We start from the raw sequence: 27472 nt of genomic DNA, 5'->3' as shown, positions 1-27472 counted from the left end.
TGGCCTCTATTTTCTTCATGCATTCAACTTTAACCCCCATCTCTGTGCATTTGTACTGGCTACCCCGCCCCCTGCCTGGAAAGCACTCCTTCCTCACCATAAGGTTCATAAACTACCTCTCAAGCAAAATTTTTTTTTTGGGGGGGGGGCAGGACAATGAGGGTTAAGTGATTTGCCCAGAGTCACACAGTTAGTAAGAGTCAAATGTTTGAAGCCGGATTTGAACTCGGGTCCTCCTGAATCCAGGGCCAGTGCTTTATCCACTTTGCCACCTAGCTGCCCCCATCAAGCACCATCTTCTGCATGAAGCCCTTTCTGATCCTTGTAACTAATAGTGCCCCCCCTCCAAAGCTACCTTGCACTTGTAGACTTGCTTTGTATTTATCCTCTTTACATTTATTCTGTAAATGCTCATGTATATATTTATTGTCTCCCCTGTTAGGATATAAACTGAACTCCTTGAAGGTATGGATTGTTTCATGTTTTGTACTTGTGTCCCCTAAACTCAGCATAGTGCCTAGTGCACAGAAGATGCTTAATAAATAGTTGCTGATTGATTAATCTTGGCTACCATTTCATGCTGCTCATGCATATTGATCCGACTTTATTACATCAGGCTGTTTAATAGCCTTGGGGATCCTGAGGCTGGGGAGGATAGGCAGAGAACATTTAATCTAGGTCACTACCTCCAGCCAGGACAAGGCTTTAATCATCTCAGAAGGAAAGGACTCCCCCTGCTTCCATTTCAGACAATAGGTGACTTGCTCAAGTTCACATAGCTTGTAAGTGTTCAGTCAGTCAATGAATATTTATTTATTTAGCACCTACTATATAGGGGACCATGACAGGTATTAGGGATGATTTCATGGACCTGTGATCTAATCTATGAAGATATTCCCTCTGGTAACGCAGATGTGGGAGTGAAAAAGAAGGAAAATAAGCATTTGTGTAGTGGCTATGTGACAGGCACTGTGCTGAGAACTTTTTACAGATATTATAGCATTTGATCCTCACAACAACCCTTCAAGGGAGGTACTATTAGTAGCTCTATTTTATAGATGACCTATTGAGGTAGGTGCTATTATTATCTCCATTTTAGAGTTGAGGAAACTGAGGCAAACAGAGATTAAGTCATTTGTACAAGGTCACATAACAAGTAAGTGTCTGAGGCCGGATTTGAATTTGGGTCATCCTGACTCCAGGCCCAGTGCACTATACCACCAACTACATCCCAACTCATCCACGTCTTGTCATCTTGTGATGTCCATGTCCTCCACTACCTCAACAGAGAGTCCATACAATGTGCTATGGGCCTTCCCCTAGATCTCTTGACATGTTGTAGGTATCAATGGAGGACCCAAGCTGTGCACTAGAGGTTCATGTCCTCTTCTGGTGGTACATTTTTCTGACATTATACTTTAAGGTCACTTCTCTTGTGCAATCTTCATTGGTAATTTGCTTCAGACTACTTATAACCACCAATGGCCATAGGGGTGACCCATAACTTTCATTCTTTAGAGACTCTGACTTGTATCCCACAGGATCACTAGGTTGATAGTGATAATAAGAAGATGGATTATTGTTTCAGGGATAAGCTTGGAGTCATCAAAAACACTTCTGGCCATCCAAAGGTTTTTCAAATGACCCAGTCCCTCTCCTTAAGAAGCTTATATCTTTTAAGTTCTTAACTCCTATAACCCTAACATAAGGAAGTTCTTCTGAAGTGATCATTTCAAATATTTCTTGCTCTCAGCATAAGACCATGTAATCCTTGGGGACCCCGAGGAAGACCATTCATTATCACTAGCAGAATAGTTCTTCATGGACTTGAAAATGGTTATTCAATCTCTTTCCTCCCACTCCTGGTCTTCTCTTCTCCAAATAGAACAAGCTTCTAATTTTTAGGGCATCTTTCACCCTAAAGGCTTTTCAAGGCTCTATAATGAGCTTATGACCAATATGGAAAGAAAAAGTACTTTTAATAAAAGTCATGGGATTACAGGAACATAGAAGATAGAACTGAAGGGACATTAAGACAAACCTTCCTTTTCAAGACAAGGACATTGAAGCCCAGAAAAGTGACATGACCTTCCCAAGGCCAAGCAGATGTTAACGGAAAAAAAAGGAATTTCAGGTCCATTTGACCTCATTACTCCTTGGTACAACTCTGGCAAGGACTTGGGAGTCAGGACAACACAGATCCCAGTTCTGATTCTGCCATTGGCCATCCGTGAGATCTTGCCTAAGTCACTTCCCATCAGTATTTTCACTTGAGAAACAGACCAGATGATGGCTATAGTCATTTCTGGCCCTGACAATCTGTGATTCTATGAATTCTCATTCCCATTCTAGTGGCCTTTCCCCTCTTCATAAGCCTGATGTAACATCTAATTATGAGAAGTGAAAGGCATAGGAGGCGGGGAAGGGAGAGGGGGGAGTCAGAGGCATATGAACAGAGGCATACCATTTGCATGTGAACCCAGCATATTCTTGGGCATGGGGGAATCCTGAGTGAGGAAGCCTGCTATGGGAGCAGAAAGATGTTGGGTTACTATTTAACTAATAGTGTCCTTTCCTTCTTTACAGATGTGAGTGACATGCTGAATATACTATCAGACATAATTAATGAGTTGGTTGTTTCTGCTGAACTTAGTTTTTTTCCCTCTTTCTTTTTTTTCCCCTTTGTTGTAAGATCTGACCCACTGGGTGAGCCACACACACACACACACACACATTCAGAATGTACCCCATTGTAGCACATACATGATTCTCTAGAATGTCACTGACCATGACTACTTTGGGGGGCACATTCCCCTAGTTTACTTTGACCTCCCTTCCTTCCCTGGGGTCAGAATATTTATTCTTCTTTTTCCATTTAGGTTCTAGTGGCTTTAATCCTTGGCCCCTGGGCTACCAGAGGGTCCACTGGCTTGGTGCAATCCCCCACAGTTCTCTCTTCTCTATGAGGTAACATTCTAAAGACAGATCCTATCACCTTCACACAGAAGGAAAAGAACATGACCTTTCCAGAGAGAGAATGAATGGGGGGGGGGGAAGAGCACAGATGGCAGCTTGCATGAGCATCACAATTCACACAGCCACCCTTAGGCAGGGAGAGGGGCTCATGGATCTTCGTGGGGGGTGGGGCAGGTGGGAAGCTAGATCGACATTAGTTCTGGCTCTGGCTCTCCCTGCCACTTCTGCTCTTGTCTCCCAGGCTCCCTAGGCACCAACAGCTTCACTGACTACAGTCAGACAAGAGGTATCGAGCTAAGAGCTCAAGGAGGTTATTCTGTCTCCTCTGAGACAGAGGAGGTGGAGAAGAGTTAGGGGCTGGGGGAATAGACATCAGGGAAATGCTACTTTCAGATCTCTGAGTTCCCTCGGTGGTACGGGGAAGGGGAGGGATTGGTTAACAGCTATTGGCACAGAACTGGGGGCACAGGAAGAAAGTATGGCGAATACGAACCCCTGAATGAGAATATTGGAGTATGGAAAGTGGTAAATAGGGGAGCAGATTGACTTGGGGGGATGGGATTTCAATACAGAGATCATGTGACTGGTTAGAGGAAATCAATGAGGGAGTTTAGAAAGTGTCTTGTATGAATGAATAAATAGTATTTGTTAAGTGCCTACTGTGTGTGAGGTGATAGAATATAAATATAAAAGTGGAAAAAATCCCTGCCCTCAAGGGACTTACATTCTAATAGGGGGAAACAACACATATAGGGAAGGGAACTTTTGTCAGTAAAAGCAGAGGAATAGTCAGTAGATCCATAGGGCAGTTGATAGGTCTTTTCCAGAAGCAAGGGTTTGATGACCATTCTCAAGCAAAAGGTGTGTGTGGGGGGCAGTTAGGTGGTGCTGTGGATAAAGCGCTGGCCCTGGATTCAGGAGGACCTGAGTTCAAATCCGGCCTCAGACACTTGACACTTTTAGCTTGACACTGGGCAAGTTACTTACTTGACCCTGGGCAAGTCACTTAACCCTTATTGCCCCACAAAAAAATAAATAAATAAAAATAAAAGGGGTGTAGGGGAGAGGGCAGCGAGGAGCAGCAGTAGAAATATAAGGGTGGGCCCCATTTAGATTTCAGCAAAACTGAAGTTTGGAAGGGGCAAAGGCAGACACAGGGAGGAAGCCCTTTTGTGGGTAAACATCCTATACCTTGGAAAGGACCTGAGACTTCAATGACTAGACTGCATGTGAAAGGGCCAGCAGATAGTGACCTTTCCCCATCATAGATTGTCCCTCTATCTTTCCCCTTCAACTATTCATCTATGTGGAACTCCAATCTGATCAATGTAATTGGTGGGTTATCATAAATGAGCCCTGCTCTGAATCCTGAGGAACTGTCAGAAAGGAGAGGTTAGACCCCTCCCCTCCTCCTTGCAGGTGACAGACTTCAGACCTAGGCCCCAAGTCAAAGAGGAGAGAGGCTTCTGCCAAGTCTAGGCCAAAGCTGGCTGCCATTGTTAAAAAGAAAAAAAAGAACTTCAGCTAAAAAAAATAGCAGATGAAGCCAAAGGAGGCTAGACCTGCCCAGAAAGCTTGGGTTGTTCAGTGGATCAAGCAGAAATGCAGCAGCACCCTATGGAAAATCCAGAGGCCCAGTATAGCAGTGGATGAACCCATTCAGCTGAGTTGCCAGGCCCTCTAAGGAAGAGCAAAGCTGCCTGGCAGGGGAGTGATTCATTCACCACTAAAACAATGCCTCTCTCTGTGGTGAACTTGGTAAAAGCTCTCAGAAAGAGAGGACACCAAGGCCTGGCTATTTCGGAGTTGTGAATTGCCTTGACTCCGTGTGTTCCCTATACATGTGTCTAGATACCATTGCTCTTCTTCTTCTTCTTCTTCTTCTTCTTCTTCTTCTTCTTCTTCTTCTTCTTCTTCTTTTTTGGTAAGGCAATTGGGGTTAAGTGACTTGCCCAAGGTCACACAGCTAGTAAGTGTCAAGTGTCTGAGGCCGGATTTGAACTTAGGTCCTCCTGACTCCAGGGCTAATGCTCTATCCACTGTGCCACCTAGCTGCCCTGATACCATTGTTCATTAAAGCACATGCCCACTCTTCGCTCACTACTATGGATTCTGGTGTCTTTGTAGGGGTGCATGCCCCAAGTTGCTGAAGGAAGTAATTAGTAACTATTGTTCTTACTGTGCTATTTAAGTAAATACAGCTTAAGTTCAGCTCTAAGAGGTAAACTTTAGGCCAGGCATTCTGGAAAGCAGGCCTCTATTCCAGCTCCTGGTCACCTCCACATCATGTACCCATATGACTTTGTATTGTACTATTGCCTTCGTTCTGGCTCCCCTTTATCTGTCGTCTTTCCCCATTGGAATATATGCTCCTTGTTTTTTATGTGTCCTCAGAGATCAGTGCAAAGTTCCTGATACAGAGCAAATGCTTAATCAATGATCTCCTTTCTCTCTGCCTCTGTCTCTATCTCTATCTTTTTTGTCTTTGTCTACATCTGTTTCTCTCTCAATGCCTTTTCTAAAAACGAATTGAATTTACTGGCTTCAAGTTCAGAGGAAGCCCAGTGCGGGCTCATGAGCTCTAGAATTAGGGGAATAGTCACCAACATAGTTACCCCTATAAACCAAGGTAGCAAACGCCACTCCAGGAGACCCAACATGCCTGTGCCAGAATGAGCTGGGGGAGTGATCCCAAAGAGGCTACTGCTATCCAGGTTTTATGGGTAGCCCTGTGAGTGACTGTGCTGAGCCTTAAACCCACATGGTGGGCTTCACCTTAACTAACAGTAGCCCCATTGGCTTCCTCAGATTTTTATTGCTCCTCTATCAATCAATGTAATTGGCCGTCCACTTAAGTTACAAACATGAAGGGCCTTTCTTCCCTTTGGCTCAGTAGTAGAATAAATGAACTTGGCATATGCCTTGTATTATTTCCCCCTTCCCCACGCTATTGTTTTTCTTGTATTTTTAAGCATCCGTGATTACAGGGTTTTGAAATCTTCAGGCTCTGTGAAGTTCCAAAAGTTTGACTTGCTAGTGATCTACCTCTTTGTTCCCCCATTGCAGGTGCCTGTAAGTGCTCTACTGCTTAAGTTCACATTTCTGACCCACATATTCCACATTTCTTCCTTAGGGCAGTATGAGTCCTTTCCTGAGAAGAATCTTAACCTAGGCCTGCATTTCCACTGTGATCTAGCACTTTAGACCGTGATGTGTAACGGTTTGTTATGACTTGTAGCTGTTCCTGCTGCTTCAGATAGCTTTTCCTTACATATCAGCCCTGATAATCTGCCCCCAGATACTCTTTCATTGATAAATGGAGACTACCCCATTCAATAACCTTTCATCCTCTGTGAGAGGATTGATACTTTTCTGACACTTCTATCCATCCAGGAATTCTGGAAGGGTCCACATTCTTGGATAATTTAAGAAAGCAGGCCACATTTTGTTGTTTTCCTTATATTGCTTTAGTGAACGCATCTCTTTTTTTTTTTTAGCAACAAACATTTATTTTATTTTTTCCAGTTACATGTAAGGGTAGTTTTCAACATTAATTTTCATAAGATTTAGAGTTCCAAATTTTTCTCCCTCCCTCCCTTTCCTCACCCCTCCACAAGACCACAGCCAAGTTATATATGTACAATCCACAAGTGCTCTTTTTATCAGTTCTTTCTATGGGGGTGGATAGTAAGCTTCATCATTAGTCCCTTGGGATTGTCTTGGATCACTGCATTGCTGAGAGTAGTCAAGTCATTCACAATTGCTCATTGAACAATACTGCTGTCACTATGCACCATGTCCTCCCAGCTCTGCTCACTTTAGTGAATACATCTCTTCAAAGTTGCAATAACATCTTATAAAATGCTCTCAATATCCTTGTCTCTCAAGCCCTGTGGTTCCTTTAACTGGGAGTCCTCTGTGTGGCTTTAGACTAAATTCTAGACCTCAGTGTTCTAAGAATGCAACATCCATATTGCTCATATCAGCCTCCATATTTTAACATATGTCCAATTCAACAGCTATTAGTACTTAAGCATGGAATTGATTGGGTTAATAAAAGAAACAACCTGGGAAACAGACTGTCCAGCTACAACTAAAACAAAAGAAGAAGAAAGTGTGTCCCTGCCAAAACAGGGCACCCAAGAAAAAGTGTCTAAGTAAAATATCTCACCATTGTGGTCTAGCATATACAAAAGGGCCCCCAAATATCCTGGATGAGTCTGTATTGTTCCCTCTGGATTCACTCCCCCACAAGTAGGCTGAAGAAACAAAGACGTGTATGGAAATCACTCATAACCAAGGCAACTGTAGGAGGCAAGGCCCTGATGTCTTTTCTTTTTCAGGAGAATTCTTATGATGACTTGGGAGAAGTCTAGCCTCTTCTATTTGATGGTTCCTCCTTTTCAGAGCATGGTTTCATATAGTTATATTTCAGTTACATTTCCTGGACTCCTATTGGAGTCCCTTGTAGATGAGTGGCTGGGGAGAAGGGCACTGAGACGTTTTGTATTATGGGGAAGTTCACTTTCTGTGATGACCATTTCATATGCAGTTTAGTGATTTAATTCCTTCCTAGGTGTGAGATCTTCCTTTATATCCCAAAGGGCTTCTCTTTTATATTTCTATATATTTGATTTTGCTGCTTCCAACCTTCAATTTCACTGAAATTTAAATGGGGGTACAGCCTTACTGCAAGATGTCCCAAGATGTCTGGGATGGATGAATGTGTTTTCTTATTTTTGCAGTTTATGTCATATTGGAATTAACTGTTCTTTGGAGGTTTGATAGAATTCACTTGTAAATCCATCTGGTTTTGTTCCTTCTCCCCCTTTAGGAATTCATTTGTGGCTGCTTAAATGTCTTTTTCTGAAGTTGGATTATTTAAACAATCTATTTCTTGTTCTATTTATGTAGACATTTTTTCTGATAAATATCCATCCATTTCATATAAATTACCAATCTTATTGGCATATAATTGGGAAAAATAATTTCTTATAGTTTATTTTATTTTCAGTTGTTATAAATTCTATTTTTTCATTTTTAATACCTTTTTTAAAAAATCAAACTAGCTGTTTTTATATTTTAGTAGTTTTTTTTCAAAACCCATCTCTTATTTTTATTTTTCAGTTCAATATTTTCTTATTGGGTTTGGTTTTTTGCTTTGCTTTTTAGGATTTCTAATTTTGTATTTAGTTGGGGGGGTTGATTTGCTACTTTTCTGGATTAAAAAAAATTTTTTTCATGTCCAAATTAATAAATTGTTCTTTTTCTCTCTTGTTGATGGAAGCATTTAGAGATACAAAATTTCCCCTAATGACTGCTTTAGCTGCATCCCCAAAATTTTGGTATACTGTCTCATTGTTGTTATTCCTATTACTTCTATGCTTTGTTCTTTGACCTAATTTCTTTAGGATTACTCTCTAAATTAACTTTTAATCCATTCCTCAATCCATTCCTTTTATTGAATATCATTGAATTGTGACCAGTTAAGGATGAGTCTAATATTTATGCTTATTTTTTGAAGTTTTTAATTCTCTGGTGCAGGATTAATTTTTATTTGGGTGACATGCAGAAATATGAATATGTATAATCCTTCCTGCTCCTATTCAGTAATCACCAGAAATTTATTATATCTAACTTTTCTAAATTCTATTTAGGTTCTCAACTTCTTGTTTATCTTATTGTTAGATATGTTTAGGTCTAAAATCAAGGTTTCACAATATTATCATTTCACTATTTCACCTTGCAACTCAATTAACTTTTCCTTTAAGTATTTAGATGTTATGCCTTTTGGTACATATCTGGTAAGTATTTATATTGATCCAATATATATAAGGTCTGTAAGTTTAGTGTAGTTTCACTGTTTGTCTCTTATAACCATTTCTAATTTTACTGTCACCAAGTCTTTTCTGAGTTTATTTGAATTGTAACTGACTTTGCTCTGGCCCCTTATTTTAACTTTGAGTGAATCTTTATGTTGCAAGACGATTTCTTATAAACAACATATTGCTGGATTCTACTTGCCAATCTATTCTGCTACCCTTTTCCACGTGTGGGTGAGTCTATCCTATTTTTATTCAGGATTATAATTCTTATGTGTGTATTTCCTTCCATTGTATTATGCTCCTGTACTCTGTCCTATATATAGCCCTCCATCCTCTATCTTACAAAGAAGATGGTGATTAAAGTGGAATGAGTTTAACATTAGTGATCTATAATTGGAAGGCATCTGTTTTCACTCTACTGCCCCACTTCCCACCCCCTTGCCCTGTTCCTGATCATGTTTTTTTCTATTCCTTTCCTTTTAACCTACCCCTACATATGTGGCCACCTCCATCACCTGGAGTTTGCTTTGCTTATGAATTTCTTACTGTCTCCTACCTTCTCTTAAAACTTTTCCTTCCTGTATCCCAGCCCCTGCCTATGTCCCTATTAGTGTATTTCTACACTAAACTCTGTGTACAAGCATCACATTTCTTTCTTAGCTTTTTGTGGTCTGGTTTCTGCCTACATAAACTTGTGTTCCCTACAGTCATCAACAACTTTTAACTGCTAAATCTGATAACCTTTTCTTAGTCCTTATCCTACTTGACCTCTGTGGTTTTTTACACTATTGATCATTCCCTCCTTTTAGATACTTCTAATAGCTTGGCTTCTGTGATATTGTTCTCTCTCCTGGTCCTTATACTTATCTCACTGTTCTTTATCATCTTTTGTTGCTGGATTATCATTCACCAACTGCCACCCCCCTAAGCTTTGGTGTCTCTCAAGGATCTCTTTTCTCTTTATATCCTCTCTCGATGACCTCATCAGTTCCTATTAATTCAATGATCATCTATACCTCCTTATCTCTTCCTGAATTCTAGCTCTGCATCCCCAACTTCATTCTGGACATCTTCACCTGGATGTCCTTTTGAAAACTGAAACTTCAACCTGTCCATAAAGAACTTCTCTACTACTTTAAACCTGCCTCCCCTCCAGATTTCCATGTTTCTGTTGAGAGTATCTCCATCATCACAGTCACTCAGATTCAAAATATGAGTCATCTTTGGCTCTTCCTTCTTCCATACAGCCTCCTCCCTCCTATTTCTTGAATCATTTGCCAGGTCTTGATAATCCTATCCTAACAATATGTTTCCCAAGCACATGTTCTCTTCACGTGGCCCTTACCACTTCTCATAGGAACTACAGTGATAGCATCCAAATTGGTATGCCTGCTTCCACTCCCTTCACTTTTCTTTGTTTCTTTTCTTTTTCTTTTTCTTTTTTGTGGGGCAATGAGGGTTAAGTGATTTGCCCAGGGTCACACAGCTAGTAAGTGTCAAGTGTTTTAGGCTGGATTTGAACTCAGGTCCTCCTGAATACAGGACCGGTGTTTTATCCACTGTACCACCTAGCTGCCCCCTCCCCTCACTTTTCAATCCATCTTACACAGTGTCCAAAATCATCTTCTTAGGGCACAGGTCTAATTCCAAACTACCTGGACTAAGGGAGCATTGGATTGCCTTTCCTGTCTACATTTCCATGTTTCTTATTCTGTATTTTCCATCATACTTGGAGTTCCCAGAACTGTAACCCAATGAGGTGCATGCTTGGGAGCCAGGCATATTGTTGTGATGTTAGAAGACTAAAAAGGAAGGAGAGTCATGTGGATGACTCTAGAATGGCACCATCCATCCAGCAAGGTCAGCAAGAGGAGGCCAGAGTCAAGGGCTCCATTGGAATAGCCTGACATCATGAGAGCTGGAAGCTAGACTCTGCATAGGACCAAGCAGCACCTTGCATCAGAACAAATATGAATATGTCATATGTCATATGTCACTTTCATCCTGGTTACTAAGCCCAAGTTGAGAGGAGATATGGAATGGCCAGATCTTTCCCCTCTCCCAATTGATCGTGCAAGAGAGTTTATTTACACTATATGTGAAGTTTCTAGAAATGTGCTTCCTTTCCCTTATGGAATCTGAGGTACGGGAGATGGAGAACTATATCCATCTTTATTTGGAATACAAGAATGATTCTACAGCTTTATTCCTCCTTTATTATTTTTTGGTTTGATGCCTTCCTATTCTGTGTCAAATAAATACTTTGCTATATGAGTTAGTTTTTAACTGGTTTGTTGTATGAAGATGTGCTGAGTGAGGAGCACTAGCTGACTACTGGACCCTACACTGAACTCAATTTATTGAGTGAGATACTTATTACATATCTTTCTAGTTTAGAGTCTTTTCCCCTATAGAGTCTTGTATTTCAGGATCTCTGTCATCCTACTCCCAGCAGGGCCAGTGCTTTATCCACTGTGCCACCCAGCTGCCCCTTCTCATTCTATATTTTTATGAAATGGCTCTCTGGGAGAGGGAGGAAGGAGGGATTTATTCAGAGATGTAGGTGATTTGAACATAAAGTACCAATAAAATTTGTTAAAGGAATGACAGTAGAAAAAATGCAAACCAGACAGATTCATAGAATGAAAAACTAGAGCTAAAAAAATTAAGATCCGGGCCAAAAAAAGCTGAAGATATGGCCAGACTTCTGTTAGTGTCTATTGCACTAGTGCCTTTTCCATCAGATGTATCATTGCCATACTATTAAATCCTCAGCTCTGTTACCTGCTTGCTGTGGCCCAAGATAAAGCCAAAGACTTCCTTCCAACTTTTGTAAGAAGCATTTTTCAAGGGAGATCCTTGATTAGCTAATAGGGCATTGAGCCTTTGGGACTTTTAAAAGCTTCTCCCAACTAAGAGGATGACATACCCAGTGACATCTTGTTGAGAGTACTAAAGACATCTCATTAAGTCTCAGTCACTGGAGCTGTCCTTAAGATGAACTGATTGGCTCTCACTATTGTAAGATTGCCTGTTTTTGGAGGAGCCATCCCTTTTTCCTGGCCTATAGAAGGGAACATATAGACTCTTTCCTCCCTTCTTCCCTTCTGTTTTTCTTTTTTTTTCTTTTTTTCTTTTTTTGGTGAGGCAATTGGGGTTAAGTGACTTGCCCAGGGTCACACAGCCAATAAGTGTTAAGTGTCTGAGGCCGGATTTGAACCCAGGTCCTTCTGAATCCAGGGCTCTATCCACTGCGCCACCTAGCTGCCCCCCTTCTGTTTTTCTTCTGCAGGGATTTTGAGAGTACAGCAGGTGGGAAATGGGGGAAGTCAGTCCTCAGGAGCCATTAATGAGTGGGGCAAAAGCACATGGCAGATATAGGCATTTCCTCATCCACAGAGTCTGAGAGATTTTAGACAAAGTTGAGTTCCTGACATCAGTCTTGGAGAGGCAGTGGTGTAACATGGCAGCCATGAAGAGATAAATAATGTGAACAAATGATAAGAGTTCCTGAACATTTCCTCTCCAACAGCCCCCAATCTGAGCATCCTGTAATCCAGAATTTTAGCCTAAGAAATGGTAATTTCCTGAGCTGGTCCGACTTCATCATAACTTCATAATGAACCCCTAGTTTGAGAAGTCAGGGATCCAGACTCCCATTGAGACTGCTGATCATTGCAAGATGTTGGACATGGGAAGAGGTCTCCTAGACTCCAGTCCCAGGGCACCTTTCCAGAAACAAGGGCAGGAGCAGTCTCTGTTCCCCAAACTTCCTGAGTGCGGACTAAACCCCACAGAGCTTTCTCTCCCTTCTGTTCTCATCAGAGCTGCTGGCCTCATCTCCCACTGGCAAGAAAATTTCATCCATAAAATGACCCTGCTCTTAATCCAATCTCGTCCTTGTCTGTGAAGCTCAGTGCCGGGTGAAATAATTTCTTTCTTGCTGCAATGCCTGGAAATCTTCTCTCCTAGTCTATTACACCCTGATAGGTTGGCATTCATCAAGGCTCATAGCTCCTTTGATGTCTTCCCCAAATTAGTCCCTCTGTTCCCAGAATCTTTCTCTTTTCAATACTGAGCTTTTAAAGCCAACAGTCCTCTGTGATATGAATGGAGTTTTTTGAGCAGCTGAAAATCTGCTTTTTCTGAGCGCCCCTCCCACCAAAAGAGGCTGGTGCTTCCTTAGAGCTGAGGAGAACCGTAGGCCAGGCGTAAACAACTGGGTGCTTTCCTGTTTGTTGTATCAGGGCCCCCAACTGAGCTCTGAGACTCTGCTGGGCTTCCTCCTGGAAGTCATATCTTCCCCCTCGCCCAGGGCTAGGCCTAGGAATCTTCTCCCCCCCAGCACTTAAACCTACCTCAAAGGCCTTAGTCAGTGTAGGCTGCTTTCAACTCTAGTAATGCTGGCTTTACAAAGCCTCTTTCCCCATTGCTGAAAACCCTTTCGTTCCAGGGTTTAGAGCTCATGCTCAGTCCATACATATGAGCGTGATACTCCTGTGACCCATGGATCAACTCCACCAGAAATTTAGTTCACATAGACTGTGTTTACACTTGAGAATGACCCCTACACCAGGAGTCTGTCTCTGTCTCCCTCTCACATCCTCACCAACCTTAGACTGTACTAAACAAATCTTGTGTCAAAGTTCTCCAAATGTGGGTCCTCAACTCCCTCACAGGCACTCAGTATGTAGTATGAGTCATAAATGTGGGAAAACCTTTATTTCACATGTCATAGAAAAAGGATAAGACAGAAAGACAAATATAGAAACAGAAAGGGCCCAAATAGTCCATTAAGGATCCCCTAAGGTAAAGTTATTTGGGGGGACTGCTGAACAAATGCTTTGCATTGACTTTGAGCCTGAACTGTCTGGGCAACTCGTAGCAATAGAAGGGTTGGCACGGTCCAGATCTCTTGTCCCCTCTCTCCCCATACAATAACTGCAAGACAATTCTTTAAGAGGTTCCCCTTTCTCCTCCAAGGAGCACTTGGTTGGGGAAATCTCCTAGGAGGTCAGTATTCAACCTCCGACTCAAGAATTCTCAGAATCTTGGGAACTCTTGAACCCAGTCTCTTAGAAAGATTATCCTCAAGGTAACCTGCCACAGGATGAAAATACCATTTTCAGGAGCTCTTTTGTTTTTTGAGTGTTTTCCAAAAGACAGAAACTGGAGGTCAAAAAAATTCCCTCCCAGACTCACCTGGACAATTGGACACTTGCCATGTACTGCTTCTCATTCAAGTCATTAATTTCTGCTCCTGGATGGGGGTAGGGAAGGTAGAGTGCAAAAGGTCATCCTACACTAAAAAGTTCCTGAGGCTGATGGGATTCACACCTGGCCAATCCCATCAACTTCACTTTAATATGTTCTGGTTCTCTGACACTTACTTAGCACATTCTAGTCTATTATAAATCTTTGCTGTTCCATTTCTCCCCACGGTCCCTACAATTGTCTTAAGTCTGGCCAAGCACTTTCTTGGCTTCTGTCACTGGAAAGTCTGCTTCCCTCCAGATGCTTAGAAAGTAAAAAATAGAATGGCCAACCAAGTGTCTTTTCTCTTTGAACAGCTATAGGGATGGGGCCATACCTGAAATCATGACCTCCTGTCAAATTCTCTAGCAGCCTCATGCTTTCTTAAACACATGTGGGAGAAGGAGGAGCGTGATTGATACATCTGTTCCAGCACTGACCTTTTAGCTGTGTCCTGTAAAGAATCAATCCATTCTTTGCTGCTGGTGGTAACTGTATATTGGTACCACTTTTATTTCTCTATAAAAGTCTTCCTCCAAAGTCTCATCTGGCAAGGAGGTAACTCTGGGCTTTAGTTCTTCATGTTTATAATAGTGGGAAACATATCCTGATAGGTCCCATCATACTAGAAAAGCCTAAATTAAGAGGCCAGTGATCCACTGTACAGTGAGCCTAATTACTAGAATGTTGGCCAGTAGCTGATGCCTATTTGGCTACAACTCATAAAACTAAGTAATAAGCCATGAACATCTTGAAATCTGCCTCATGTAAGTATTCACAGCAAAGAAATTGGCATTCATCTAGACCGAGAGTTCTTTTGATCTTGTCCTGGAAGAGGGAAAAATAGAGAAAAGGGGAGATGGAGAATGCCCTACTCATTCCATTTGACCAGCAGGCCACACCAGGGTGGGAGGGGAGAAGGTACTCCACCAGGGAAGCCTTCATATTCAGCTCTGTGATTGACTCTGGGTATTCTCTTAGACTTGGGAATTATTAGTTGAGAACTAATTAATCAAAGAAATATAAAATCTAGAGCTAGAAGGGACATCAGAAGGGGCAGCTAAGTGGCGCGGTGGATAGAGCACCGGCCCTGGAGTCAGGAGGACCTGAGTTCAAATCCAGATTCAGTCACTTACACTTACTAGCTGTGTGACCCTAGGCAAGTCACTTAACCACAATTGCCTCACCAAAAAAAAAAAAAAGAGACATCAGAGACAATGTAGTACAATCACCCCCACCCCAATTTTATAGATGGGAAGACTGAGGCTCAGTGAGATTAGGCAATTTGTATCACAGTATCAGAGCTGGGATTTGAACCCAAATTCTTTGACTCCAAGAGTCAGTGATCTGTCTACTGTATCATTTATCTATTTAAGGATTTTTGCTTTCCTTTCTTCTTTTTAATTTTGCAAATTGTGTACTTGTGAGTAGGGAGGAGGTGTTGGTCTCAGAGTGTTTGGGGCTGTGCTATACCATGAATGCATTTTCCCAAGGTTTCCTGGGTCAGGGCTACTAAGGAAAAGAGGGAGAAAATCCCCATCGTCTACCTAGGTTCTTCATGTCAAGAGAGAGTTTCTGATGAAGTTCTACATAAATATTCCTGCATAGTACTATATGCATGATATTATAAAGCTGTGAGTACATCAATGAATATGTCCCGTGGAGAGAAAGAATATCATACCTCAAAATGAGTCAGCCTTGAATATATGACCCAAAGATTGGGAGTGGTGGGAATGAGAAAAAGAAATGGAACTTGCTATAAGAAAAGGCAGGGATGAAGTAAAATGCTGACTGGCCACATTTTGAGAACAGGATCAATTGTGAGGTACCTAGGAACGAGGATGATTAGCCCTATAACTGGGGCAGGGCAATGGAGGCTTTGTCCCAGGGCACTAAAATTTAGAGGAAGCATGTATACTCCTTCATCAGTGTAGAAACAACCGAAGTTAGCAACAAGTTAGCAAGAATATCAGTTAAAATAGGAAACTACCTGATGGTACATTTCCTCACCTACCAACTTCCTAGCATAAGCACTCCAAGAAAGATCTTCCCTGACTTGGCTCCCCATCTCATCCCCTATGGCAACCTCTTATTGCCCTGATGTTGCTGCCTGGGAGAGTGGAAGGGGTGGTCTCCTAACATCTCTGTCTCTCCTGAATGGGGTAATATGCTAGAGTCTTTTCCCCTGTAGAGTCTTGTATTTCAGGATCTCTGTCATCCTACTCCCAGCAAATGAATTTGTTTTTGAGTCAATTTGATGTCATGTTTTGTCCTTCCTTTACAGGGCATGTTGGACATTGACTCCTATTCTCTGAAAAACAGCAATTCTCTACTTCATATGTTTTTATTACTAAAGTGTTAATAAACTATGGAAGAATTGTTACAAATATGACAATAATAATAACTCAGTAATAATAGCATGTAGGTAATAATAATGATTATATAGCTCTTTGCCTATGCAAAGCATTTTAACTTAATCCTTGTCACAACCCTATGAGTTAAGCAGTATTTTTAAATTAGATTGAAAGTAAATTTTATAGATAAGGAAACTGGGACCCACATAGGTTAATTGACATGTCTAAGGTCACATGGTTTCATCTTTATCATCATCTTTCCACTTCATTTAGCATATAAAATAGGTGCCCAGTCTAGGGCCAAATGACTGAATTTAGCATCTCCGGTATCATCTCCTTGCTGGGTTACCTGCTCTCTTCCAATCCTCTATGTAGATGAAGAAATAAGAAAAGGCTACAGACCAAACACCATTCCACCACAGGAACTTGTCAGGTACAAAGTGGAAACAGACTTTCTTGTTTTCTTCATTATTGTCATCAATGTCTGTCTGTTCTCCATGTCATCATCTGTATCAGTAGTGGTCTATTATTTAAAACTTCTGTCTCTATTCCTCTCTACAATGTTCAGTGCACAATTACAGAATTTTATAGTTAGATGGGATTTGTAAGGTCATCTTCATTAACTTGTTTCTATGTAGGAGTCCCCTACAGCACTTTTGATAAGTGATCAGTGAGTCTATACTTGAAGACCTCCAGTAATGGCACACTAGAAAACAGTAGGTACTCTTGGGTAAAGATGATGGTAATTATGATTATAAAGTATTTCCTGGATTGCGGACACCGCCAATCATTTCCTTTCTCCATCTAAAGTTAGTAGCCCCTTTGCTCTTAGCATATTCACATTGTCAATTTTTTCTCTAAGACTAGCTAGGATAGAGTACTGGACTTGAAATCAGGTATACCTAAATTCAAATCCTACCTCAGTCCCTTACTAACTATATGACCCTGGGAAATTTACGTAAGCTCTGTCTGCCTCCATTTCTTCATCTGTAAAATGAGGATCATGATAGCATCTAACTCCAAGGGCTGTGATAAGGATTAAATGAGATCATATTTGCAAAGGGATTAGCATAGTACCTGGCATACAGGAGATGCCTAATAAAGCCTTATTCCCTTCCCTTCCCATCATGAATCCAACAGTAACAAACAAACAGAACTTTGCCAGAGAATCTTCATTCTAATATTTGGGTCTATGGAAGCAACCCAGGTACTCTTGTGACCCTTGGAACCTAAAGGGAGCTCAGACTGTTATATATGCAGACAGTGGTCATGTCCCACAAAACACAGAAGTTGCCCAAGAACACAGATGAGGGAGGGAGAAGCATGGCCTACCTGGCTCTCCCTCCCTTGGATGTGACTGCCATTCTCCTGTCTGTTCCATTTCCACAACCTCCAATCACCTAGATCCATTCAAATGTTCTAATGCCATTGTCTCTCATTACCTCGCACACCCCCAATTGTTGGCATGAATATCTCCCCGTAGAGCCATCATTCCTTCCTCTCTGAACTGAGATCATTTAGAGAGACCCAAGAGACAAGGGTACAAATGTAAGAAATGAACAAACATAGGCAAAACTCATAGAAACAAAGTACTGTTCCCACTATCTCAAGGATGAACTATGCCCCCACCTGTCAATCTTACTTCTTAATATCACTACAAAAGGGAGCTAATGAACCTCAGTGAGTAACACGTTAGAATGCTTTTCAGTTCTGAAAGACAGATTTTCTTGCATCTAAATCCCTCTTCCTGACATGTAAAACTATATTTTCTAGTTGCAATGAAGTGAGCTAAAATCTCTTTTGTTGTCTATCTATATGTAGTATTTTTTAGTCCATACTTCCCAGCAAATAAACAAACAAAAAACTTGTCAAATAAAGTACTTTTGTCATGCCCTGTATGCTTCTACCTTGAGACAAATGCTAAGGGTGAAATGAGAAGGAAGCTGTGTCTCAACAAATCCAAACATGCATTTGTTACACAATGACCTTGTTACACAATGTCTACCACCTCCAAATTTCTTTCAGCACTAAGGAGGCGTAGATCAGCATTCACTTAGAGTTCAGTGATACCCCATACATTGTACCCTGGAAGTGTTAACCAGAATTAAAAGCTGTGAAATAACATGTCTCTCTTGTCTTCTTTGTCTCCTAAAGTAATTGAAATTAAATAATGTCCATCTTCAAAACCTCTTTGTTGACTTTTTTTATTCATTAAAATACCAGCAAACTCTTTGGCTTAAAGTATTGCATATATGTGTTGATACTGTAAACAGCATAGCAGCTTTGTTAAAAGTTAAAGGGACCTCCATCACTGCTCATGGTTTGAGGATGAGGAAATTCTTAGCAAGGATTGGTAGAGAGAGAGAAGCCTCTAGGATTGAGGTAAAAGACCCCTCTCACAGAATGGCCAGAAACACTAGTAGAATTACTAGAAGTAAAGGGATTCTGAGAAAAAAGAAACCAGTTCTAAGAAGACATATATTCATATGTGTATACATACAAACACACATATGTATATGTGTGTATGTGTATATATGTATGTGTATATATATATATGTATCCAAACCAGGTTACCAAGGTGTCATATGGCCTAGGCCTTATTGGGCCTTAGAGTCAAGAAGTACATTTAAATATTGCCTTAAACACTAGCTATAATGTATCCAGATCAAATTGCACATCCAGCCCCATTCTCATTGTAAAGTTAAGAGAATTGTACTACTCAGGTTTGTTGTGAATCTCAAATGAAATAACACATAGCGTGCTTTACAAACTTTAAAGCTCTATAAATATTGGCTATTATTATTCCCTACTAATTGTGTAATTTAAGATTCTAAATGTGGATTCTAATCTGTTCCCCCAGTTTTGGGGGAAACTGACTAAAATCACTGATAAAACGAGTTTAGGTTTTTAAGGGTTTATTGAAAAATAGAAAGAAAAAGATTGAGAACAGAATTCCAACAGCCTGGCATTCCTATCTTTCCTCAAATTTCCTGTGAAGTCCTCTGCCGCCACCACCACCATCAAGTCAGGAACCCAAAAGAGCGAGAGCTCTCTGCGCAGGCCCTCCTTCCTCCTTCTGGTCTCCTCCCAGAAAATAGGAGGCTCTTCAAGTTGATTGGCTGGTAGCCTTGATAGACAGCACCCATGAGCAAATGTCACTTCCTGACACCAAGGAAAAGCCACATGGCCTTGCCCTCTGAGGCATTTTCCTCATGGTGGAGCTTTCCCACAGCAAGTCTCCAGTAGGTGGCATCATTCCAATCATTACATTACTTAATAGCTGTTTGTCCTGGATTTCAAGATACAGAGTCCCAGGAAACTTTACCCTGATGGGAATAAGAATATTTCTCCTTTGACCTCACCCCTTCACTCCCTGGTACTGGTTTGAAGATTCTCCTGGGAGACAATGGCAAGAGAGGCCAAGAAATGGAGTGGGGTAGGTTGGGACAGGTATCCATGGCCTATGAGGAAACCTGAGTTGCATTGGCCTGAGCCCCTGCAATTTGCCCAATAGCATCTTGGGAATTCATTCAACTTGCTTAATAGAAGGCCCCCTCCTTGCTAAGCATTGAACAGCAGGGAAGGATGAGAAGAAAAAGAACTGACATACACCCAGCTCCAAGCCAGAGGCTCCCTCCCAGCAGCTGCCAAGCCAGGGCTGTGACTAATGGAGCAGGCACAGGAGGCCTGGAGAACTCGTCTGCTTGAAGTTTAAACTGTATTGATTGAGAATTTAATTGCTTCATAATCGCTGAGTAAACACTGGCCAGGCTGTATTGATCATACCTCAGCCCTGATAGCAGCAACCCCACTCAGAGAACAACCAGGAAAAGGGGAAATGTTTGCTCTGCCCAACCTAGCCAGGGGCTCATTCCTGGTTCCCCCCAACCCAGACTAACACAGTCCGTTCCCCAGGAGCCCTAGTCCAGCTGCCTCCATTGGAAAGAGAGCTCTCCCAAATATACTCACCCCCAACTCCTCTGGCCTTGGTAGGACAAAGGGCTGGTCCCCAAATGAAATAACCACAAGCTAACCATCAGTGGCTCCCTATTGCCTCTAAAAGAGAATACAGGGGCAGCTAGGTGGCGCAGTGGATAAAGCACCGGCCCTGGATTCAGGAGTACCTGAGTTCAAATCCGGCCTCAGAAACTTAACACTTACTAGCTGTGTGACCCTGGGCAAGTCACTTAACCCCAATTGCCTCACTAAAAAAAAAAAAAAAAAAAAAAAGAGAGAATACAAAGGCCTCAGCTTGGCATGTAAAGCCTTTCACAATATGATTCCAGTCTACCTTTTTAGACTGGTTTCAAGTTACTTCCATTTACATTTTGAGGCAGCCTCAAAAACCAGGAAGACCTGGGTTCAAGTTCCAACCCTGACTATGTGACTCTAGGCAAATCATTTCCCAGTGTTCTAGACCGCTCTGTAAGAGACCTGGACAAGCAGAAGAGGTGATGAGCATTATAGGGAAAGAGGTTCCTCACCTGGGAATTCCCCAGACCAATAGAATTGCAGGTCTGGTCCTTATCCTTCATATACTCTATCTACATTCTAGTCAAAGGGCCCTGCTTGCCTTCCCTGGACTCTCTGTTCTATCTCCCCGCTCCAGGCCTTTGCACAAATTTTCCCCAGTGGCTGGCATATACTCCCTCAACACTCTTGCCTCTTAGAATCCTAAATCTCACCCACATATGGGAGCCTTTTGTTGAGCTCCCTAGTGATGGTGCCTTCTCAAATTATCTTGTATTTACTCATCTGTCTCCATGTTGTATCTCCAATAGAACATGAATTTCGTCAGGGTAGGGACTATTCATTATCTTTGGATCTTCAGTATCTGGCATAGCACCTTGCTAGCACAGGACCCTAAATAATATATATATTTTTTATTTAAATGACTGAAATTTAAACATCATGCTAGGTTTGAGGAGAATAGAAAGTCTAGGGTTGTACAATTTGTAAATGGGTAAAAAAATTCCTCTTGAGCACTCCACTGAGCATTTTTCTAGCTTCTAGGCTATGGATGTGGGGGATTGGCGGGAAGGAAGTATTCCCAAGAAAGAAGGTCAAGGGGAGGGGGAGATTCCTGGCCTATGATGGGGTTGTAGGCCGTTGCTCTTGCTCTAGAATACTATTGCCTGCCTCTGAGGTTTAAGGACTGCAGAAGCCTCCCAGACCTTGCTCCCAATTTCCCAGGGTGCTCTCTTTAGCAGCACCTTTTCTTTCCAGCTCTGAAACCCCTCTCAGGAAGCGGGAGAGACCCCCTGGGCCTGGAGCCTCCCCTTCCAGAAAAGCAGCTGCGGCTTCTGGCTTTATCCCAGCAGCAGCCTCCTCTCATTACTCCAATAGAAACCAATCTCCCTCATCGGGGCCCGTTGCCACCCACGGAGACAAATGGACTGCAATTCTGTTCACTGCTGAGAGGCGCCTGGCCAGCTCCTGGGTCATTGTTTGGCATGTCACGGAGAGATGGGGGACGAGGAGTGGGGAGGGGAGCCAGAGGGATGGAAAAGTAGGGCTGCAATTACTGGCCTATTCAGCTCCCCGGAATAAAGTCCTGCCATTAACTGGGGAAAAGGAGAAGGGGAGGGGCAAGTCAGGCTTGGGGCAGCCTAGACTCTTCAGCCCATATGGAAGCAGAGTTCTTTCTAGTGCTCCTTGGGTCCAAATAATAGGACAGTGACTAGAGCCCCAGCCCCACCGACCCCACCAGGAGGTGTTGCCGTCACTAAATCACCCAGTGAGAGCCTGGCCAAGGGGCCTACCTTTCCCGGGGACAAAGGGAACAATAGTGGTTCAAGGCCCTGGAAATTCTCTCTGGTGGCTCAGCAGAGGAGGGGTTGGTTCCACATGCTCTGAGGACACTGGCCTAGCCCTGTAAACTGCTTCCCACTGCTCTGGCCCCTGATGCTCACCCTTTGTGACTTCCTTCCCTTCCTACGGGCTTGACTTGAATTCTTTCTCTGCCTGTTGCTCTCTACCAGAAAAGAACTGATGCTATTCCCTCCTAGTTCCCCACTCTGTCCTGTGAAGACAACAATTTCCTCTTCCCACACTCTCCTTCACAAGCATCAAGCTGTTCTCCTGGAAGGGGTCCTCCTGGGCCCCCTAGAGAGTAGAAGCTGGGCCACCAGGCCTGAATCCTTAGCTGGCTAAAAGCATGAGTTGTTTCTCCCTTTACACACTCGATTAATCCCAGGACCAAATAATCGGCTTAGGGTGACAAGCCACATTACCAGCACCCAGATAGCTTAATTAAAGATACTCTGCTTAGCCCCACATTTGGAGGGTGGGATGGAGGGGATAATACAGACCAGCTCTGACAGTTTTCCCCTAGATGGTCCAATTGGCTAAAACCAGCCACACAGGATAAAGTCACAGTATTCATGAAGGCTGCCCTCATTAAAACAGAGAACCAAGCACAGGATCATGAATAGAGCGAGAAGTGGGCTAACAGACCTCCTCTGATTGGATCTACTTCTATTCTCCCAGAGCCCTTGTCCTCCCTTCTTTCATGCAACATAAGCTGGGGAGAAATGTCATTATCTTTTTCTATAATCTGATCAAACCAAGGGGAGATCTGACCATCCAAAAGCCGAGACCCAATTACCTTATCCTGCCCAGAACCATTGAGGAGACCATGGTGAGATCTGATTATTTTTTTCTGGACTCCTCTCTGAGTCACTAGGATGCCTAAATGGCTTATCCTAGGGACAGCACTGGGAGGCCTTACTGTGCTTGGAGCTTGGCTGAATTGGAGGGAATCGGATGGATTTACAAAGAGACTTTACTCTGAGAGGCCATTAGGGGTTTTATGTCCAACCTTCTGATGTTGGTTAGCAAATTCTGCTAGAACTCCTAGTCCTAGCACCTCCTCTTATGCCAAACACAAGATTGGGAAGAGAGGGTTGAAAGAAGTTAACGGTGTGTAGTTCTTTGGAATTCCCCCAAGGGTACAGCCTCCTCTTGTTGAAGAGAAGTAAGGGCATCCCATGCCCCATCCCAGGGACTTGAGATTTAAGGGGGCAGAGGAGGATGCAAGTCTTATGGAAGGCAATATCAATACACTAAAGTAGAATTCCCCCTTGAGAAGTCAAGAAGCAAACAGGCTGATATAGATTCTCTAAGGCAGCAAGACAAGATAACAGAGAGGCAGGATCCTCCCAGAGAATCAGAGGGCCTGACAACACAGATAGACAGACAAACACTGTGGAAAGCTACAAGCCAGACAAACAGACAGACAGAACAACAGGATCTAGGAGAAAGCAGAAATGGATAGCGAGGTCAGAGCCCTGGACCAACCTGGGGACAAGTCATAACCACCCCTCATTGGGTTAGGGGGAGGGGAGAAGGAAGGGAGGGGCTTTCAGGCTCCCAACAAAATCAACACAAAACTGAAGTAAAAACACTTCCCTCTGGGAGAGGTCCCAAACCTAGCTGATATCCCACAAAGTGAAAGGTAAATGGCAGTCTTCACAGGAACCAAGATGGTAGATTTCCACTAACACATCCCAAATCATGAGACAAGATCCCCATATATGTTGGAGGTCCCAGAGCGCCATGAAAAAACTCACCTCCAGAGAAAAAGCCTCATTCCATAGCCTCCCAACTTGAATAGTCCCTGTCTTCTCTGGAGTTTGAAGTCAATCATATTCCCACTTCTTGCCAAAAAATACCTGCAACCTGGTCCATTCCTTACCCACCTTCCTAGGCTAGAGAGGAGCAGAAGAGGCTTTCAGGGATGGGGCAGGGGGACAGCAGATGAGACTGGAGGGGTGTTAGAATGCTATAATGATTCAGGAATGGGAGGAGAGAAATATGGAGAAAGCAAAGCACAGTAGTGATAAGAACACAGAATTTTTAAGCAGAGGATGTAAGTTCAAATCCAGGCTCTTACTACTTGCTAACTGTGTGATCTTGGGCAAATCACTTTATTCTCTGGGCCTCAACTTCTCATCTGTAAAATGAGGGGTGTGAACTAGATGCTCCCTTCAAGTTCTAAATCCTAAGAATGAAGATGAAATCCCCAAAGGTGCTCTAGGATGAGAGCCTGGAGTTTTGTCCTTTACCAGCCTTCTGTTCTTTCTCCAGGGAAAGGAAAAAATAGGGGGAGAAGGCTCAGAATAAGTGAGTGAGGTAAATATATGTTCTCATATTGAGAGAACATAAGGGGAAGATTAGGACCTCTTGGAACATAGCTATAAATGGAATATACTTCTTATACTTCTCCTTATGGAAGAAAACCAAATTTAGACTTATGCATTCACCTCTCTGAGGGCAAAGGTCTGGGACCATAATTCCCTACACTTGGTTTTTCAAACCCCTCCAGGCTATTTTCCCATTATCTGAATAGGTATGAAATTATTTTAAACTAAGCCTAATTAGTTTTCATTCAGTTCACATGGCACTTAAAGAATGAAAAGGGGGTAAGGTGCTCTACTCCCCAAAAGGTCTAGGAAGAGGGGAGAAGAATAAGCATTTATTAAGCACTATGCTAAGAGTTTTACAAATACTATCTCATTTGATCCTCACAACAAACCCCATGAGGTAGATGCTATTATATTCCCATTTGAGGAAACTGAGGCAGGCAGAGGTTAAGTGACTTGAAGAACAGAGTGAAGAAAAAGGGGAAAAGTAAGAAATTAAGATGAAAATTAAGCAGAAGGAAGGAATATGAGGGTGAAAATGAAGGGTTTGATCAGGTAGCAAAGAAGACAGGAGAGGTCCAAAGGAATACCCAAACATGGTAGAAGACAGAGACAGACATCCAATTCCCACCTTTGGGGAGGCCAGGTCTGAAGATGCAGGTTTCTGTTCGGCATCAGCAGCTGGACAGCAGAATGGTGCAGCACAGTCTCATTCCTGCAGACAGGAGGCAGAAGCTAGTCAGAGCTCTGTCTAGAGCTGCAGGACCCCACAGATCCCACCAACACAATCATTATGCGCAGGCATTTTTTGTACACAATTGATGTCACTGGTCTAGGACAGAGGAAGAACTAAGTTAAGAACTAGAGGCTGCTGCCCCCAGTCTCTGGTAGTCTTTTCATCCACTTGTTCTTTCCCACAAAACATGCATACAATGGACATTACACTGATCTTGGACTCAGGCTGACTTGGCTTGGAACCTGCTTCTCCTACTTCTACTACAAAGCCCTAAGAAAAGTCATTAACACCTCTATACCCTCAGTTCCCGTATTTGTAAAAATAGGGAAGTAATGCTTTATGGAAGCTACTTTACAAGTAGCTTGTGAGGAAATTGTTTTTCTACTTAATAGTATTTTATTTTTTTCCAATTCCATGGAAAGGTAGTTTATAAGGTTTTGAATTACAATTTATTCCCTTCCTTCTCTCCTTCCCCTCCCCCTTCCCCAAGACAGCAAGCAATCTGATATAGGTATACATGTACATCATGTTAAACTTTGTACTTTGTAAAGCCTTCAATTGATCATGAATGTGAAGCTATCATTATCACCCACGACACTCTTTCTCTAATGCAGTGTCTGTAATGTCCAGAAACTAAAGTGTATTCCCGTTTTATCGGTCATTTCAGTCATATCCAACTCTTCGTAACCCCATCTGCAGTTTCTTGGCAGAGATAGTGGAATGGTTTGACATTTCCTTCTTCAGTTCATTTTACAGATGAGGAAACTGAGACAAGCAGAAGTTAAGTGACTTACCCAGGGTCACACAGCTAGTAAGTGTCCTGAGGCCAGATTTGAAGTCAGGAAGATGAGGCTTCCTGATTCCAGGCCTGGCACTCTATCCACTCCACTACTTAGCTGCTCCATAATCACATATTCACATAATCATACATACACATGCATTTCTGCATGTAATTTTGCATTGCAAGTAGAAAACTCAAGATATAAATAATGATGAGACTTGACATGATGGTCAGAAGTAGAATCAATTCTCCACATGAAGAAAGGTATAGGGTAGTAGATTAAGCATCATGTTTGTTTGGGAGTAAAGAGACCTGGGTAAGTGACTTGGCTAAATTGGTGACAAAGCTGAGATTAGAAAACAGCTATCAGGGCAGCTAGGTGGCGCAGTGGGTAGAGCACCAGTCCTGGAGTCAGGAGTACCTGAGTTCAAATCCGGCCTCAGACACTTGACACTTACTAGCTGTGTGACCCTGGGCAAGTCACTTAACCCCAATAGCCTCACTAAAAAAAAAAAAAAAAAAAAAAAAAAAAAAAAAAAAAAAAGACAGCTATCCTTTCTTGCAGTAGAAACTTGCTCTTTCCCAGAAAAAATGGTCCCTCCCCCATCCCTGGGTCCTACCTATCGTCCTCCTTTTTTCACCGATCAAAAGGAAAAAATAAAAAGTGCTGTGAAAAACTATCATAATAACTCATAGTCATATATTGCTTTTAGATTTCCAAAGTGTCTTCCTCACAACAAGGCTATGGGATGGATAGTACACTTATTATTATTCCTTACAAATGAAGAAAAAAAGATCATATAGGTTGTGTTTTATCCAAGGTTACACAGCTAGCTTGGATTCAAACCCAGATCTCTTCATTCAAAGTCCAGAGCTCCTGCCTTGCTGGGAAAGATGTTCTTCTAGTCCAACACCCCATTTTTTTTGGCAGGGCAATGAGGATTAAGTGACTTGCCCAGGGTCACACAGCTACTAAGTGTCAAGTGTCTGAGGCCAGATTTGAATTCAAGTCCTCCTGAATCCGGGGCTGGTGCTTTATCCACTGCACCACCCTAGCCTGCCCCTCAACAACCCCTATTTTTTTTTTGGTGACGGCAATTGGGGTTAAGTGACTTGCCCCAGGGTCACACAGCTAGTAAGTGTCAAGGGTCTGAGGTCGGATTTGAACTCAGGTACTCCTAAATCCAGGGCCAGTGCTCTATCCACTGCGCCACCTAGCTGCCCCAACACCCCTATTTTAAGTTAAGAAAACAGAGTCCAAGGGGAAATGCCTTGGCCAAGGCCTCTTGCAGAGCAGAAAGTAGAACCAATATTTCTTGAAGCCACCACAACAACCCTAAGTGTCCGGGGCACTTTGTGAATGCTAATCTGCTTTGTCACCGCCTGGGAAGAAGGATGAGAAG

The 27472-nt window shown here is 42.5% G+C and overlaps 1 protein-coding gene across 4 annotated transcripts in view; it reads right to left on the bottom strand.

The window, feature by feature from the left end:
* Nucleotides 1–27472, bottom strand: part of IQSEC3 (IQ motif and Sec7 domain ArfGEF 3) — a 167757-nt gene that overhangs the window by 86924 nt on the left and 53361 nt on the right. For all 4 annotated transcript variants that reach the window (XM_043966971.1, XM_043966974.1, XM_043966976.1 and 1 more), the window contains exon 2: nt 25184–25267. In XM_043966971.1, coding sequence (XP_043822906.1) covers nt 25184–25267 — 84 coding nt within the window. The remainder of the gene's footprint in view (nt 1–25183; nt 25268–27472) is intronic.

Source organism: Dromiciops gliroides, chromosome 5 (genome assembly GCF_019393635.1).
Source record: "Dromiciops gliroides isolate mDroGli1 chromosome 5, mDroGli1.pri, whole genome shotgun sequence".
Classification (NCBI taxonomy): Eukaryota; Metazoa; Chordata; class Mammalia; order Microbiotheria; family Microbiotheriidae; genus Dromiciops; species Dromiciops gliroides.
Note: the sequence above shows the minus strand (reverse complement) of the source record. Positions and strands in the feature narration are given on the sequence as shown.